General features: G+C 44.5%; 3 protein-coding genes and 1 pseudogene across 3 annotated transcripts in view; 1 reads left to right on the forward strand and 3 right to left on the reverse strand.

Moving 5' to 3' along the window:
* Nucleotides 1-12,480, reverse strand: part of LOC100986301 (histone H3.1-like) — a 41,758-nt gene extending 29,278 nt beyond the window's left edge. The window contains exon 1 of the mRNA XM_003829684.5: nucleotides 11,715-12,480. Within this exon, the coding sequence (XP_003829732.4) occupies nucleotides 11,715-12,043 (329 nt within the window). The 5' untranslated portion in view covers nucleotides 12,044-12,480. The remainder of the gene's footprint in view (nucleotides 1-11,714) is intronic.
* Nucleotides 3,786-4,227, reverse strand: LOC134730582 (histone H2B type 1-M-like; annotated as a pseudogene).
* LOC100988670 (histone H2A type 1) lies at nucleotides 5,072-5,464 on the forward strand. Its single transcript, XM_063605210.1, has one exon. The coding sequence runs from the start codon at nucleotides 5,072-5,074 to the stop codon at nucleotides 5,462-5,464; it is 393 nt and encodes a 130-aa protein (XP_063461280.1).
* On the reverse strand, nucleotides 6,568-7,248 carry H1-5 (H1.5 linker histone, cluster member). The gene has a single exon (XM_034961618.4). It carries the CDS (start codon nucleotides 7,246-7,248, stop codon nucleotides 6,568-6,570), a length of 681 nt encoding a protein of 226 aa, XP_034817509.1.
* Nucleotides 12,481-12,580: the final 100 nt, after the last annotated feature.

Raw genomic sequence — 12,580 nt, forward strand, 5'->3', positions numbered from 1 at the left:
TGCGCCATTGCACTTCAGCCTCGGCAACAAGAGCTAAACTCCATCTCAAACAAACAAACAACAACAAAAAAACAAACAAAAAAAAACTGATGTATAATTGAAAGGGCCATTTGATTATTACCTAATTATGTGGATAATGTACTACACAAGGAAATATGAGAGATTTCGCTGTCTTGCTCTGAGACAGGTAGAAATAAGTTGCAGAACACTGAAATTCAGAAGTAGGGACATGTATCACATGGTGGGCATGGCTTTAAATGTTTGAAACAGTCTTATTTCTCACAGGCCCATGTTTGTGGTGTTTCTGATGCTCCCAAACTGGACACAGATTCAAAATTTGTGATTCTCCCACCAGCATTTGTTTAGTTCAGGAAGCTGTGGGGAAAGAGTACTATTCTGGGGAAAAAAAGCCAACTGCTGAGAGTGAAAGACTTTGAGTTCCCATATCTTTAGGGAAGGGTCTGGCACTTATTTGGGATTCTTCATACCCTGACTCACCCTGGGAGGTTTTCCTTCCTTATGTCCTGAGAGGTTGAACAAACAAGTAATGACACATGTGGAGTGCCTTGCATGTTGTCCCTTTAAAGTCCAGGATCAGGGGGTTAAGATGAGTACAGCTGGTCACACAAAACCCACAGCTTTCTACAGCTATTAAAAATTTGAAATATAGGACAATACTATCCAAAGATACTATAGTGTCATATAAGTTCCTACACATTCTTGAAGCTGCTTCCCCATTTCTGTTACTCCACTTCCAGCGACTTTTCTCCTTGTTCCCTCTGTTCCAGCCACATTGACCACTTTGCTGTTCCTTGACTAATACCAAGTATCTCTCCTTCCCACAAACACCTCAGGGCCTCTTTACTTATTCATTTTTTATTCTGCCTACAATCCCCAAAGGCCCACTCCCTCATCTCCTCATCTTTTTAAAAATTTCACCTTCTTGATGAACATTCTGTAATTATGTTATTTAAAATAAGAAATACAAAGCCTATCTTTCTTTTCTGCTTTATTTTCCTCCCCAACATTTAATATTATCTTACATCATAAAAGATATATATTTTTTGTTCCCTTATTAGAAAATAAACTGTGAGTGCATAACTTTTTGTCTGTTTAGTTCACTATAATATTTCTGGTCTAGAAGAGTTTCTGGCACACAGCATGTGCTCAAAAAGTATCTACTGAAAGTAAAAAAAGAACTGGAAAGCAGCACTGCATGGGCGGAGCTTTGTGATTCAGTTTGATAGATAGGCGAGGGTGCCCTAAGCCTTTCAAATGCTGAATAAATATATAAGATTCCTCTTTAATATATATGAAATATGTGTATAATCATAATTCACAAAGTATTCTCACTGATCCTTACAATGGTCACATGACTATGAATTGCTGTTATCTCTAACTTACAAATATAGAAGCTGGGTGTCAAAGAAACCAAAATCTTGACCTCCTGAAGTGGTCATTTGTTTTAGGAGTTGGTCTCCTAATTTCAACACTGAGTACCAGTGTAAGTCCCATAGGCCAACCATAAAAGAGAAGACAGGTAATGTGGGTTAAAAATAGATTACCAAAAATTAAAAAAAAGAAAAAAATGGATTACAAAACAAAAATATTAAAGACAAATAGAAGACTATGTAGAAACAAATTGTATTTCTGAGATTATTGGTTCTAAAGGAACTGAAGTTATAAAGATACAGGAAAGACAAGAAGGTCTCCGCTTGCTCATAGGCAGGGTGTATATGTGTGGGAATGGTTCAAACAGGAAGGAACTCTAGAGAAGCTTCAAGACAGAAAAACAATGCAAATTTTAAGACATATAAAAGGTTTCAGGGGAAGTAAGACTTGGGATTGGCCTCAAAGTGTGGACAGAATTTGAATGGTGAACCAACAGTGACTACAGAAATGGAGGACAGCTATAAGAAACATTTCAGGGAATAATAATTGTACTTTGTGAGCCTAATATTATTTCATTCCTTGACTGTATCAGTAACAGTACTAATTTCAGATTGAATAATGTGGGTGGATCTAGTAAAGCAATAGACTTCTTCTTTCTCTCTTTTTTTTTTTTTTAGTTGGAGTCTTGTTCTCTTGCCCAGGCTGGAGTAGAGTGGTGTCATCTTGGCCGACTGCAACCTCCACCTCCCAGGTTCAAGTGATTATCGTGCCTCAGCCTCCCGAGTTGCTGGGATTACAGGCGCATGCCCACCAGGCCTGGCTAATGTTTTTGTATTTTTAGTAGAGACGAGGTTTCACCATGTTGGCCAGGCGGGTCTTGAACTCCTGATCTTAAGTGATCTGCCCACCTTGGCTTCCCAACAGGCTGGGATTACAGGCATGAGCCACAGCGTTGGCCTAGCAATAGACTTCTGTAAATGTTTCTAGCAACATTTTGGAAGTTGGAGAGAAGACAGTCACTGGCTTTGTCTGCAGACTTGGCTCCTTAACTGTCCTTGGTGCCTTAACTGTCCTTGGCTCTCTGAGCTCATAAATTCAGCCTAGATTTTGTGCTTTTCATTCACATAGGCCCTTCTAAGGCCTCCAGCTTTTTGATGAGAAAAGATTGACTAATACCTAGAAAAACAACAAAGGTGTTAGGTTTCATGATCCTGGTATCTGACAGTCTGTAGAACAATTGGGACTTGTATTTCCACACTGATTCCTGGAAAAGGCAAAATGGCTTTCCCAGCCTAAAAACTGGGAGACTGCACTTCTCTCTTGGAGAAAAGGCCTTCTCATGACTCTCCCACCTTCACATTTCAAAAAGATTGCCTTTTTGTTTAGAATTTCCCCCTTATTACAGAAAAAAACAGTAAGGAGAATATAGAGTGAGATGAAATGTGGAGCTGACTCAGAAAAGAAACTGACCTACATTCTAAACTCTTAACCAAGAAAAAATTTGATCATATTAAAATTATGGTAAACAAATGCCATTCCTTATAATGGTGAGACATTAAAGGTGAGGAAAACATGAAGCATAATCAATTTACATCTTAAATTAGAGGAACTTCATAGGACAGGTGTGAAAGTGGGGAGAAGCATGGAGTACTTTGGTCTACTTAGGACAAATGTAAAAAAAAGTAATTAGTAGAAAAATTCCATCTGCCAGCATGGCATCTGGATTAGCAAGGAAGGATCCAAACCTCATTTCTAACTGGTGGGAAGAGGTAATATAAATTGGTTCTAATTTCTTTCCTTCCTCTTTCTCCATTTTAATCTCAACACCTTTAGGTCATTTTGTGCAAATTAGGCAAGAAAGCACATTCCCTGCTTTCATGTTACAAAAGAAAAATTGAAAGAGAATGCCACCTGGATTACATGGTAGTCACTGAGTATCCTACCAGGTGGCCTGAAAATTGTGGTGTAACCTGCAAAACGTCCAGTGATATTTCAGTAGAGGTTGATAGGACTTTAAATACTTGGTTTTCTAGACAATAACTCAACAGGGGATTCTCGGTGTTGAAATTGAGCCTGGATAAGTGAAATTCGCACAATAAAACTCCCGTTTTGTGTATTTGACGTTTGTAACATAAAATACTTAGTAGCAGATAATATCGGAAATATCATAAGGCCACAATGTATCTTTTGCATAAATTAAGAAGCATTTATGAAAGGCTTTAGGTTAAAGCTAACTGAACATTTCAAAACTAGGGATATACGAGCGTCAGTTCTATTTAGGAAGTGTGAATATCTCTGAAAAGAGTCCTTAGGGTGTGGGTCAGGAAGAACCTGGTGGAGTGTGAGTCAGGAAGAACCTAGTGGGGTTCCAAGTGGACGAACCAGCAAGGAGCTCACTTGGAGCTGGTGTGCTTGGTTACGGCCTTGGTGCTCTCGGACACAGCATGCGTGACAGGCGAACAGCCGTCTGGATCTCCCTGGAGGTGATGGTCGAACGCTTGTTGTAACGCGCCAGGCGGGAAGCCTCGCCCGCAATACGCTCGAAGATGGCATAACGAAGGTGTTCAAGATCCCCATTGCTTTGGACGAGATGCCGGTGTTGGTGGACCTGCTTCAGCACCTTGTACAAGTACACGGAGCAGCTCTCCTTGCGGCTGCGCTTTCGCTTCTTGCCTTAGTAATAGTCTTCTTGGAACCCTTTTTCGGGGCTGTGGCCGACTTGGTGGGGTCAGGCGTGTTGTAGTTTAACTGCAAAAAGGGTACAAGGAATAGGAAAAAGCGGCCGGGCGCGGCGGCGCACGCCTGTAATTCCAGTACTTTGGGAGGCGGAGGCGGGCGGATCACTTGAGGTCAGGAGTTCGAGAGCAGCCTGAACAACATGGCGAAACCATGACTCTTCAAACAAATGTAAAAAATTAGCTGGGCGTGTGATGCACTCCTGTAACCCCAGCTACTGGGGAGGCTCAGGGAGGAGGATCGCTTCGGCCAGGAAGGCGGAGGTTGCGGTGAGCCACGATCGCGCCACTGCTCTCCAACCTGGGCGGCAAAGCCAGACCCTGTCTCAAGGGGAAAAAAAAAAAAAAAAAAAAGTCGCCAGGCGCGGTGGCTCACGCCTGTAATCCCAGCATTTTGGGAGGTTGAGGCAGGTGGCTCACCTGAGCTCAGGGGTTCGAGACCAGGATGACCAATATGGTGAAACCCCGTCTCTACTAAAAAATACAAAAATTAGCCGGGCTATGGTGGCGACGCTTGTAATCTCAGCTACTCAGGAGGCCGAGGCAGGAGAATCACTTGAACCCAGGAGCGGACGTTGCAGCGACCGGAGATCGTACCACCGCACTCCAGCCCGGGCGAGAGGGAGACCCTGTCTTAAAAAAACAAAAAAAGAAGAAGAAGAAAAAGCTGTGTGTTGTAACGTCCTGTTCACGAATTCTTATGCAAATGAGCTGATTAATAAAATAGTGTGTAGGACTGGTGGCGATTCTAGATGACGTCATACACACGTTTGTCCAATCCAAAGAAGCATATTTCATAACAGCGATTCCATTGGTTGAAATAAAACTGTAATTTGAGCCAATGGCACAGCTTTATTTTCGCGCCCAGTATTGACTATAAGTAGTGGAGCTCTGGTGAACTTCTCTCGGCTGTTCTCAGTTCCTCCATTTATCGTTTCTTCGTCATGTCGGGACGCGGCAAGCAGGGAGGCAAAGCTCGCGCCAAGGCCAAGACCCGCTCTTCTCGTGCCGGTCTCCAGTTCCCCGTGGGCCGAGTGCACCGACTGCTCCGCAAGGGCAACTATGCTGAGCGGGTCGGGGCCGGCGCGCCGGTTTACCTGGCGGCGGTGCTGGAGTACCTGACTGCCGAGATCCTGGAGCTGGCGGGCAACGCCGCCCGCGACAACAAGAAGACCCGCATTATCCCGCGCCACTTGCAGCTGGCCATCCGCAACGACGAGGAGCTCAACAAGCTGCTGGGCAAAGTAACCATCGCTCAGGGTGGCGTCCTGCCCAACATCCAGGCTGTGCTACTGCCCAAGAAGACCGAGAGTCACCACAAGGCCAAAGGCAAATAATGTCTCCATAGAATCACTTTCCAATACAACGGCTCTTTTCAGAGCCACCTACTATTTCTGCGGGAGAGCTGGGCCACTGGTTAAACATTTGGAATGTTTGTTATGAAAAGATAAAGCATTTTTCATCTAGAGCTTAGGAATGACTTTTAGGAAAAACCTTACAGGATTCAGGTGACATGTTTAAGTCAGAATGTGAACTAGTTATTTAATGTAGGGCTTACAAGAATGTTCGCTGTGTTTATTCATCTCGTGTTATATGAACTAGAACCAATAAAAAAAAATCCAGAGCCAGGCTCAGTGGCTCACGCCTGTAATCCCAGCACTTTTGGAAGCTGAGGCGGGAAGATCGCTGGAGCTCATGAATTCGAGATCTGCCTGGGCATCATAGCGGATACAAAAATTAGCCGACCGGGGTGGTGCACGCCTTTAGTCCTAGCACTTCACAGAGGCTGAAGTGGGACGATCCCTTGAGCCGGGGAGGCTGAGGCTGCAGTGAGCCGAGACCACGCCACTGCACGCCAGCCTGGGTGACAGAGCGAGAACCTGACTTGAGGGAAAAAAAATCCAGTACAGAATGAATGACATGGTCATATCAAATTGGCATGTAATAGAGACCCCATCTTGAAACTTGCTACTATATTGTCTTGTGCGTTGATAGCATATTATATTAATGCCGAACACATTAGTGACGCCGAAGTAGCTGGCGCCTAAATGGCTTAAACGCGGAAAAACCACATACAGATGATGGAACAAAAACTGGCCAATCAGATTATAGAGCGGGCTTTTTAAAATGTAAGAAGCTTCTTTGTAGCTAGGCGTCAGACAAAAAGCTTGACACAAACTTAACAAAAACCAACGGCTGGAATTCATACTCTAATAACAGACTGCATGGATAAACTACGTGGGGAGTCCAACCAACACCCTGGACTCTTGCTTGCCTTGCGTTACTCGATTAGGGTTGAGGGAAACTGCCCGAGATTTTTCGAATGCAAGGAATCTTGCTGCCTGATCTAACATGTTGTGCACAGCCATTTTTTAGAGATCTCTGGGTGGCTCTGAAAAGAGCCTTTGGGGCTTTGTTGCGGTTTTCACACGCCAGCTTCCTACTTCTTCTTGGCAGCCGCCTTCTTGGCCTTTGCAGCTTTAGGTTTTGCTGCTTTGGGCTTAGCGGCTTTGGGCTTTGCCGCCTTCGGCTTAACTGCCTTGGGCTTGGCAGGACTCTTGGTTGCCTTTTTCGGTTTGGCAGCGGCCTTGGCCTTCTTAGGGCTCTTCGCCACCTTTTTGACGCCAGCCGCCGCGGGCTTCTTCGCCTTCTTCGGAGTCTTCTTCACTGCCTTTTTCGCCCCTGCAGCCTTCTTGGCCTTCTTAGGCGTGGCCCCCGCGGGCTTCTTAGCCTTAGCGGCGCCTGCCTTCTTGGCTTTGGGTTTGGCTTCCCCGGAGGCCGCCTTCTTGTTGAGTTTAAAGGAGCCAGAAGCACCAGTGCCCTTGGTCTGCACCAGGGTGCCCTTGCTCACCAAGCTCTTGAGGCCCAGCTTAATGCGGCTGTTATTCTTCTCCACGTCGTAGCCACCGGCCGCTAAGGCCTTCTTAAGGGCTGCCAAAGAAAGGCCATTGCGCTCCTTAGAAGCAGCCACAGCCTTGGTGATCAGCTCTGAGACTGGGGGCCCCGTCGCTTTGCGCTTAGCAGCGCCGGCGCCGGCAGCCTTCTTAGTTGCCTTCTTCTTAGCCGGGGATTTCTCCACCGGCGCTGGGGTGGCTGTCTCAGCAGGAGCGGTTTCCGACATGGTGGCAAGAAACTGCTAGAAGAGAATAAGCTCAAAATCTAAAGAGCAGGTTTTGCGTTGCTGCTATGCTCGGGCCCCGGGCTTATATAAGCCGGCGCTGCCCTGTGATTGGTGGAGCGTCCAATCCGCCGCCCTCTGGCCGCCGCCGCTCGCGGTTGGACTCCCAAATTGTGTTTGTTAGTCCTCGAAATTTGATTAAATGCTTAAAACAATGGTACAGAATTTGGCACTTTGAAGCTCCAAAGGAGGAAAACAGCCTCCAGGTTCACATACTTGTTTGTGTTTTCAAGAATCTTGTGCAATTGATGAAAGATATTTTAAAAATTCCCTTCAGCTTTTCATAAGAATCCATTGGGCTGAGGGCATCATGTTAGTTAGTAGCGTGTCGCGATAAATTTCTACTAAGTATCCGGTGAAAGTTATTTTTAAAAATTTGCCCATGAGTTCATGCTTTGATTTTTGCAAGAGAAAAGACACTGGGTTCCTTGGTTTGGGCATGAAGTTTGATTCTAACTGTAGCAAGTAACACAGGCACAGGACAGCTGGTTGCCTACAGCCCCAACTTAACCACATAGACTTGACTTTACAAACTGGTTCTGTGTCCTAGGAGTTTCCATGTGCTGATGTCTTCACAGAATGGGATTTTGCAGCTTGGAAGAGTTCCACAGTCAGAGTGACTTCTTCTGCATTGCAGCACCAGTAATACAAATCGCTTTGACTTAAGGATCTAACTACTCAGATTCACATTCAAACTTAAATGTGTTATGTTTTCTAATTAGAGTGTTTTCTCTTTTTAGTTCCTGGGCAAATCCATTAAAAAGGGGAAGAAAAATAATATAGATAATTCAGTTTAGAGAAAACTCAAACTTGTGGAAAATTATTCAAGAGCTCCCAGTGATCCTCAAATGCACAAACTGTTTAGGTGGCCCAGGACACTGTCAGGTTTTCGAAATGTTCTCACTGCTCCCCCTGAATCTCCACCCACATTTAACAAGCTGCACCATCAGGAATACTCTCTTCTATGAGCAGCCAGGATACATCAATATGGGTATTTTTGTGTGTTTTAGCGCTAATATTTTAGAAGAATATCTGGCTATTGACTGTGAAAAGGTTGGATTGGATATTGAGCGACTTCACATTATAGAGGTTCAGAGGAACTCAGGAAAACATAGGCAAATACACTGAGGTTGAAATAAATGAAGTTTACGATTTATGGGAGGTTGAGGGGATTGGACAGGATGCCTGGATGATAAAAATGATCAAATGATGATTTGGATTCCTAATGAAATCAACAGTCACTTATTTCTCATTCTTAAAATGCTGTGCAAGAAAATTTAAAGTAGCCAACGCACTTCATCTTCTAAGAACTCCTGGAGAAGTTGGCAGACTATGGCCAAATCTGGACAATGGCTTTTTTCTGTATGGCCCTCAAGCTAAGAAGTGTCTTTATGTTTTAAAAGTATTGTTAAAAAAAAAAAAAAAAACAGAAACAAAGGCTGGGCACGGTGGTTCATGTCTGTAATCTCAGCACTTGGGGACACTGGGATAGGTGAGTTGCTTGAGCTCAGGAGTTGGAGACCAGCTTGGGCTACTTGGTAAAACCCCATCTTTAATAAAAATACAAAACATTTTGCTGGATGTGGTGGCACATGCCTGTAGTCTCAGCTACTCGGGAGGCTGAGGTGGGAGGATCACTTGAATTCAGGGTGTCAAGGCTGCAGTGAGCAATGATAGCAGCACTGCACACCAGCCAGGGCAATGGAGCAAGATCCTGTCTCGAAAAAGCAAACTAACTAAAAACTAAAGAGTGTGTGACAGAGACTATATATGGCCTTTAAACCCTAAGCTATTTATTACCTAGCCCTTTTGCTGTGTTATAAATTTCTCCACAGAGACACAGATTTGTATAGGCCTCTTACCGAACAATGCAAATTGAGAACTAAAGAAAAGGAGATCTTCACGAGCAAATGTTCTAACCAAGCACTTTCCACTGTTCCAAACACAAAACTTAGAAGGTCCAGGAGAAAAAAACCCCAAAACTCCATGTGTAATGGAGCCAGGGTATAACAATAAGAGCTGACACTCATTCAGCATTTACTACCTGACAGGAAGTAATCTTAAATATGTTCTACAGGTTTCTATTAATTTGCTACATTTACAGCTATACAAGATGAAGCCCAGATAGAGAATTAATAACTTGTCAAAGGTTATACAGCTATGAAGTGGCAGCTCTAAATTTTAAACCTAGAAATATGGCCTCAGCTCTATTATGGAGGGAAAATCCTTGAAGAGGTGAGAAGAGAACTATCTTCAAAGCTTGGAAGAGGCAGTGTCAAGTTGTTCATACACCTAGCAAACAGCCACTAAAAGAGCTCTAAGTTAATTGTGGGAAGAGGCTTCTGGCCCCATGGATCAAAAGTGTTTTTTTGTTGTTGTTGTTTTTCTGAATCAAATCTTAAGTTTCCAAAAACTTTATACCCGTATCCAACCCTTTGAATGTGAGGACTTTTTTGCTCATCTGTGATGGTGGATATCACAAAAATTATGCACAGACTTTTCTTCTTTCTTTCCCTTCCTTCCTTTTTTTTTTTTTTTTTTTTTGAGACAGAGTCTCACTCTGTTACCAGGACTGGAGTGCAGTAGCGTGATCTCGGCTCACTGCAACCTCAGCCTCCCAAGGAGCTGGGACTACAGGCGCCTGCCACTATGCCCAGCTAATTTTTTGTATTTTTAGTAGAGACGTGGCTTCACCATGTTGGCCAGGCTGGTCTGGAAATCCTGACCTCGTGATTCGCCCGCATCGGCCTCCCAAAATGCAAAGTGCTGGGATTACAGATGTGAGCCACTGCGCCCTTCCTTTTTCCTTCCTTCCTCCCTTCCTTCCTTCCTTCCTTTGTTTTCTTTCGTCAGCTATCCTTAGTGATCCTGTATTTTAGGTGTGGCCCAAGACAATTCTTCTTCTTCCAACGTGGCCCAGGGAAGACAAAAGATTGGACACCGCTGCACCAGTTGCTGGGATACATGCCTCTTTGCAAGACTGAATCCAATATGAGAAGGGAAGGCACAGATATGAGGCTGAGCTGGCTGAGAGCACTAGGGAGAAAAATTGCCTTCACATCTCTGCCAGATATCTCCTAGGTCAAGATGTGTGCTTCAAAAAGTTTAAGAGCAAAATGAGGTCATGATAGTCACATATGTAGAGCACATGAGGAAACTCTAAACAGCTGGAAATAATGGAAAAGTTTGGTTAGAAACCAGGAAGAGCTTTAAAATACCACTTGAAGTTTAATACCCAGACTGATTCTCTCTGAAAAAAAAAGAAAGAAAAAATCTCATGAAAATCCAACTCCACAGTCTATGACAAGCATATGGTGAAATGACAGGAAAATATTTTTTAAGGTCCACTTAGAGCTAGAAGTTCATTTCATAGATGACAGCATGCAGTAGGTTAAAGTATCCCTCCTCAGAGGCCCACTACCTAACACATGGCTTGCTAAACATTACATTGAAACAGAACAAAAGTGTCGAGCTTTTTGTCAAAACTGTTACTTGCATGGGGTACAATGGCAACTTTGTTACGTGCATATGCTCCAAGGTGGTCAAGTTACATGGGCTATACAAGAGCTAAATACCTTACATTGTACCAACTAAGTAACTTATCATTCATTCTTTCCTCCCTTCTGAGTCCTTATTGTCTATTGTTCCACTCTCATGTGTGCAGTTTTTAGAGCCTGTTTTTTGTTTTTTGTATTTTTGAGGCGGAGTCTCGCTCTGTAGCCCAGGCTGGAGGGCAGTGGCGCGATCTCGGCTCACTGCAACCTCTGCCTGCCAGGTTCAAGCGATCCTCCTGCCTCAGTCTCCCGAGTAGCTGGGACTACAGGCGCGTGCCACCACGGCCGGCAGTCTTTTTTTTAGTGGACACGGGGGTTTCACCGTGTTAGCCAGGATGGTCTTGATCTCCTGACCTTGTGATCCGCCTGCCTCGGCCTCACAAGAGCCTGTGGACACTCATTGTGCTACTTGTTCCCTTCAGTAGGGGCAGGTAGATACGCAGGAGATACATTCCTCAAGGATAAAAACAGGAATACTTTTCAAAACTAAACTTCATCTGTAAAATTGACCCTATGACATGTCTTTTTTGAGTGATAATCCTTATCAGTAGGAGCAGGTTCTGTATGTGAAATTGATTTAGCATACCAACAGCCTGTGACCTGACTCCTGCATTATAGTGTGTTGAGCCACTACCACGTTTTGTCCACAGCTTGTATTTAACATGGAGCTAAGACACGTCTCAAAAGCTACAGCTTCCTTTTGGTGACAATTGAGGGGCTCTGAAAAGAGCCTTTTGGGGTTGGACAGACTTCTTGGGCTGATAGGAAAATATTTATGCCCTCTCCCCTCGGATGCGGCGCGCAAGCTGGATGTCTTTAGGCATAATAGTGACGCGCTTGGCGTGAATGGCGCACAGGTTGGTATCCTCAAATAGCCCCACCAGGTAGGCCTCGCAAGCCTCCTGCAGCGCCATCACCGCCGAGCTCTGGAAGCGCAGATCGGTCTTAAAGTCCTGTGCGATCTCCCGTACCAAGCGCTGAAAAGGTAGCTTCCGGATTAGCAGCTCGGTCGACTTCTGGTAGCGGCGGATCTCGCGCAGGGCCACGGTGCCGGGGCGGTAGCGGTGGGGCTTCTTGACGCCACCGGTGGCCGGAGCGCTCTTGCGAGCCGCCTTGGTGGCCAGCTGCTTGCGCGGCGCTTTGCCGCCGGTGGACTTGCGAGCAGTTTGCTTTGTTCGTGCCATGGCTAAGTAGACCTACCTACTCAACACAAACGAGAGAAAAAAACTGATCATCCCGTTATTTATAGCTGCCCTCGCGTTCTGATTGGACAGTAGACTGTGCCATGCCAAGTCTCACACACGGAATTGGCTCCCAGTTTAATCTGCTAGTGAAAGGGAGACATTCCGCCTCTGTTTTGGGTCAAGAAACGTAAAATGGTTTTGCTAGCTAAAGAAAAACAAAAACGGAAACAAAAAAAAATCCCCCAAAAGTCTAGGATTTTTCATGCATCAAAATCCTGTTTAAATATAAGCTTGATAAATCTAAACTTGCCTTGCACTATTTTAATTACGAGGTGTCATTACTGATTTGACAAAAAGTTAAAGAACGTAAAGGAAAAGTGAAACTAGAGTAAATTTGTAAATGGAGGCATTGAAGGGGACATGAAATTCGAGCGTTGTGGTATGCCAGTATTTCTCAAATTTAAACGTACTTAATGTTTTAGAAGTTGGCCGACTTTTTCTGTAAAGGGCGATATTAAAGCATTTTGGGCGTTGCGG

Source organism: Pan paniscus, chromosome 5, assembly GCF_029289425.2.
Source record: "Pan paniscus chromosome 5, NHGRI_mPanPan1-v2.0_pri, whole genome shotgun sequence".
In the NCBI taxonomy this organism is placed as follows: Eukaryota; Metazoa; Chordata; class Mammalia; order Primates; family Hominidae; genus Pan; species Pan paniscus.